The sequence below is a fragment of the Dermacentor andersoni genome, chromosome 3 (genome assembly GCF_023375885.2).
Source record: "Dermacentor andersoni chromosome 3, qqDerAnde1_hic_scaffold, whole genome shotgun sequence".
Classification (NCBI taxonomy): domain Eukaryota; kingdom Metazoa; phylum Arthropoda; class Arachnida; order Ixodida; family Ixodidae; genus Dermacentor; species Dermacentor andersoni.
Window position 1 is genome coordinate 69,044,763 of NC_092816.1, and position 5,827 is coordinate 69,050,589.

General features: G+C 47.8%; 1 protein-coding gene across 1 annotated transcript; it reads left to right on the top strand.

Annotated features, from left to right (window-relative positions):
• Positions 1-2,114: 2,114 nt before the first annotated feature.
• On the top strand, positions 2,115-3,854 carry LOC129387872 (neprilysin-1-like). Its single transcript, XM_055077580.1, has one exon. The coding sequence runs from the start codon at positions 2,115-2,117 to the stop codon at positions 3,852-3,854; it is 1,740 nt and encodes a 579-aa protein (XP_054933555.1).
• The last annotated feature ends 1,973 nt before the right edge of the window (positions 3,855-5,827 follow it).

Sequence of the window (5,827 nt, forward strand, 5' to 3'; positions counted from 1 at the left end):
GTGTCCGCTCGCGCGCATCCGTCGTGCGTAATGTGACAACTCTTGTGCTGGCTTTCATTTCTTCGCATTCATTTTAACCATCGGTTCAAACGCCGCCATCAGAGATGTAAATCTTTTCGTGTCGAGGCCCCACGCGATACTAAACAGGAGCCTACCCACATCGACAGGTGCCTGTAAAAGGCGAAGAATGCTTCGCATTGAAGATACGTCACCGTTTTCAAAGGGTAGCACTTGCTTTTGTCAACGGGTAGGCTTATTTTGGTCTGGTTGGTACCTGCTGGAGGACATGATTTCCATTAAAAGGACGCACACGAACAGAGCAACAATAACACAAACAAACACATCGATGACACTGGCGGCGCTCATGTTCACACGACTGTGTGGGGAGTTATGGAAGTAAATGCGATATTACTTGACAAGATGTTGCACGGATAGCTACTATGGTTTACCCATATTCATGTCACGCATTTGTAGGAATTGATCCACTGCTTGCATTACAGCCTGCAAGCATTACGTGCTTGCAGGCTGAAATGATATGTCCCAGAACAGGTGCGTTTGGCCCCATGCATAGACTATCCTGAAACAAAGCAATCTTGAAAATTGCTAGACACAATACTCACATTCGGCCAAAATGAGTATGCAAGCACGCAAGATCGATTAATATTTATTTATAATTATTATACGTTAGAAGAGCAAAAGTGCTAATTCTCTCCATGTTTGGCGGCCGATCCTGAGTTAAGTGTAGCGACCCACTCTAGGAGATGCTAAAAAAAAAAAGAACATTCATGTGGTAGGTGTGGAAAAGAATGTAATAAGAGTACTGCAAGAAGCAGAACAACAAAAAAGTTATGTGGGGTTGAACTATTGTAACGGGAAATTCAAGAGGCGGACAAGTGATGATAATGTAATAATACTACACAAACTTCACAGTTTTGTAAAATAACAGGATAGTTTTTCCTTCGCATGAAAAATTAAATAGAACATTGATTATGTCTCCGTGGTTCAAACAAGGTGATTAAGGTGGACAAACATCGGAAGCGTAAGCTTAAGCAACCTAAGAAAGGCCCTCTTTCAGAGGGCGGTTCCTGTGTAAAATAGACAGGGTGTTATGAAAATGTGTTCTACATATTCATTTTCATCGAATTACATGTGTGAATGAAAGAAAGCGGAAGTATACAGCAAAACATCCTCGTAAATTAAACTTCAAACTTTGGACTTGAAGAACCCCCTTCCGCACCAACGAAAACTATGATGCTGAAAACAAGAACAATGTGGCACAAACAATTTTGGATAATCTTCAGCAACAGAAAATGTTCTGAAGTAACCAGCGTTTACCTATACTAAGGATGCCAGAACTGACAGCAGAGGGCTTTCAAGAAATGCCGCTACAGGAGAATCATATTTGGGAATAAATTCCTTTGGCGTAGCTCTCGCACCAAATGAATAGAATGTAAGCGATTAATGACTTAATAAGGTTGCGGAACGTTGGAGATAATTGGCGATGGTAGAGATGAATAAACGGCCAGACAGTCAATTGCGAGAACAACCGAAGAAATAGATGAAAGATGTTTCCATAGTTTTAAGGTGTAGTCAATAACTGTGCATAAAAGAATTGTGTGTGGATAGGTAGGCGTTTTAGAACCAGTTTAAGCATGATGAAAGAAATACCCAAACCTATAATCATTCTTCACTGACAGACACATCTGTTACAAACGCTTATTTGCTTGACCATTGCAAAGTTTGACACACTAAATATTTAGTCAGCGTGAAAGTTTGATTGTTACGGTTTTCAGTTGAACCAAAAAAAAGCAAGCGCTGCGTTTGCGTCTCTTTTGCTGCGTTTGTGTTGTTTGCGCTGGTCTGCTCCCATGAAATTTAGTCAGCATCGACTCATCAGTGACTCATGTTTCATTTCTCGGCATTTCACTCTCGGCGAAAGTGTGTTGTCAGGTCAGAAGAAAGTCACACGAATATCGAACTCATGCAAGCACTATCCTCGCAGGTCCTACGTCTGCTCGTGGTGGAGACCACTCGATCAGTTTCCCGATCTCGCCATTTCCGCACAGAGCGATCTCGTCGTCAAGTGGATCGAGGGATTCGGTTATGTGCTCGAAATGGGCGCCGCAGTCGACAAGTCTGGCGTCGCACAGAAGGCGTTGCGTTTCTACCGCAGCTGCATGACCAGAACTGACAGGACTCAAGGTGACGCGGACGTCTTCGTCGCGTTTATCCGGTCGCTTGGCTTGACCTGGCCCGATATGCCTCCGGGCAGCGTCAGCGCCATGGGCACCATATTAGAACTGAACTACAGGCTGGCCTTGCCTCTTTGGTTCTCGCTCAGAGTCGTTCGTAGCGCCGCACAAAGCGGACGTCGCAGATTAGTGCTCAAACCGTGCTGCCTAGGTCGGTTGAAGTTCATCATGTGGCGAAACCGGCAGACAGTCGATAAGGGCCGCTACTTCGACTATTGGGTGGCACACTTCGAGGCCCTGTTAGGGAGGAAGTCGCTCCCTAGAGATCGCAACGAAGTCAATGATCTCGCCAGAGAAGAGGTACAGATAACGGACAAGCTTGTGAAGCTTTCAGATGTCTTCCCGAGCGTGCCACTTTTGCTTCATTTCTCGGATATCGGCAGTCACACCAAGCATGTATCCTCGGACGAGTGGCTTACCCAGGTAAACAAATATATCGCTGGCAGCGGGGGAGACCACGCGTTCACACCTGAAGATGAAGTCCTCACTAGTGACGAATCGGTGCTTTCAACCATCGACGACTTGTTCAGCCACTACGCCAGGGAGAAACTCGTCGACCACTTGTCCTGGCAGCTCGTCCAAATACACGCGTGGGTTGTCGACAGCACTTTGCTGGAGATGTGGGGGCCGAATTACTGGCACATTTACGAGCCGATTCTCTGCGCCAGGGAAACGGAGGGCGTCTACAGGCCCGCAATCGCAGCGCTGTACGTTGGGCAGCGCGCGACACCTCAGGAGCGCAGCGAACTCGACGCTAACTTTACCGATATCAAGGACATGGCCACTAAAATGATCGCCTCCTCCTCGTGGATTGATCAAGCGAGCAAGGATGTCGCCATCAAAAAACTTAGCGCAATGTCAGTGGGTCTCTGGCCGCCTGAGCCCTTCTTCGGCCAAAGCGAGCTAGAAACCATGTACGCTAACTTTCCCAATGAGAACGCAACTACTACTTCGTGGGTGAGACTGTGGACCAGCACGCAGGAGCTGATGCTAAGCCTCGCCGGCACTCCGCTTCATGACGCCACGATGAACATGCGATCCGCGTTGTTCCCTGTCCTATTCGACTACGACTATCTAGCGAACAGGGTCGACGTAGCCGTGAGCGCCCTCGAAAAGCCTCTGTATTGTCCGCAAGGGACGCCGGGAATGTATTACGGGAGCCTGGCGTTTGCGTTTGCCCTTGCGATGATGAAGATGCAGGATCTGACCGGCATAAAGTTGTACTCGAACGGAGGACTTGTTGAAGCCGGACGCTGGTCATGGCTTTCGGACAGCACGGCGAAGGTCTACAAGCAAAAGATCGAATGTCTGGGCGAGGAGCCCATCAGCTTGTCCGATATCGCAGCATTCGAGGTTGTCCAGGCGGCATTTTCTAGAGGGATGTCCGATTCCACGTCGCTCATGCAGATCAGCCGCGAAATTGACGAGAAGAGGACATTTTTCATGGCTATCTGTCTGCACAGTTGCTCAGTGGAGAATCGTCGTTCGCCCACCACGAATTGCAACGCACTGATGCGGCATTCGCGGGACTTTTCGGAAGTGTTTCACTGCAAGGTTGGTTCTCGCATGAACCCTTTCAGCAAGTGCTCGTTCTTTAGGTAGGCTGACACATACACACTGTCGCATACACACTGTATTGTCGCATACACACTGGCCTTGGCTAGTAAGTTTTGTAGGACGTTGATGTGCAGTTTTTTTGAGCTCAAGTGAACTGAATTTTTTTATGCGCAGACGTTCAAGCATGTTTTCTTCTAACTCTGTTTCTTTTATGAATCTTTTCGATCAAACTAGTCATAAGAATGTTATATTTGCAGTTGTACAAGGACGTCGTGTCTGGAAATTACACGGCCTTGCAAATGAAAAGGCTGAGCGTATTTTCAAAAATGGGGCTTGGCAACACCCGCACAAAAACGCGGAACCCCCCCAGCCGTTTACTTGTCGAACTCGAGATCTTACAATACGAATTCATTTAGGAATGTGTCCTTTTTGGCATCTTTCTAAGACAAGTCCAACGCCTGTGATACTATATCTCTCAAGTGGCCATATGAATGTGCTTTACAAGAAGACTGATGTTGTATTATCGTTATGTGCTACAATAATTTTTACCATGAGCCGTTTCTGTACAAAGTTATCTGAGTGGTATAATATTTAATATTTCTTTATTTTACCGGTATTCTTCCGCCTCTGTCACTGTCGTAGCTATTATGTTGGCTTTCTGCCGATGTTCCTTTCCTTACGTCACTGCAAAAATGCTTGTGTCCCCGGTGCAGCACATACGCAGCTCAATGATTTACCAGTCGTGAGTAATCAGCGACCAATCATGAGTAACCATGTTTCACCTATCTTGTCTCTCTTTCGGCAATAACGCGGTGAGCCTGTTCTGCCAAACCGCTGAAACACAGCTACACCGATTGTGTTTCTACCTTTAACGACAGTATGACGCGCATCGTTGCGTCACTAGGAGCGCGAGGTATCGTCAACCGCTAAGACGTCACGACTGTTGATGACAACAAAGAGATGCGAGGATTTCGATTTTACAGCACTTTGTATTAACTGGCGTTATCGGAAAATTGTGCGCGCGCGCTTTGTTTATTCAGCAGCGTTGTACGGTTAAGTAACATATACATGAGAAAAGGAGAGAGAGAGAGAGAGAGAAACAACTTTATTCGGTCCACTATAGACGTAAGCAAGCTCCACGTCACCTGGCTAGGCCCACTCGGGGACCATCAGGTGAAACCTGACGGCCCTCTCGCGAGCCCTCTGGACTGCCAGGATTTGAGAGGTCTGATCCTGGGCATGAGCAAAGGAGAAAAAAGATTGGGCGGAGCCTATTGGAGGGTAATTGTAGAAGTAATTCGAAAGCTTCCGGGTTGACCTGTTGAGATGCGTCGCTGGGAACACTTATTGATTAGCTCAGTTGGGTTAGTGCTGCAAGGCATGTGGGGGCTGTGGCGTTGCTCTGCCTCCACTGTCGCTCCGCGTTACGAATTAACACCCTTCCGAGGACACGTCTTGTGCATCTTGTGGTCGGCAGGATCGGCCCGTCATGTTGCGCTCCTTTAACAACACTGTCTTAGCGGGATTGGCCTATGTCTAATTGCACTTCACTTCACTTGCACTTCAATTGCACTGTCTCCAGCCCAGCATTGGCTCAGTTTTCTAGGTCAGGCAGCTCTTCCACACAAAGTGGGAGGTGGCAGAAGGAGATTGTGTAGAATCAAAGAAGCCCTTCACTTATAGATTTCACGAAGATCCCGCACACAGCGAAAACTGCAGTAAGCGAAGCTTCGGTGAACCGGCACGACGAAACGGTGCATCTCGATAAGAGACGCGTATGCGGACTTCGGTGGCGATCGCACCGCGCGCAACCATCTGCCTACCAAGGCGGCGCGCGGAAACGCGACATAGCGCCACCACCGAACGTCACAAAGGCCCTGCGCGAGTGTGCGTATGTCTAATGAAAACTGGCACACTCAACGTGTTCTTGCACGCATGTGCTATACGAGCCATTGTACAAGCGCTAACTGCCTCGAGGAGCTACTCGGAGTTGCCGCGACGGAAGTATGCATGCGTTT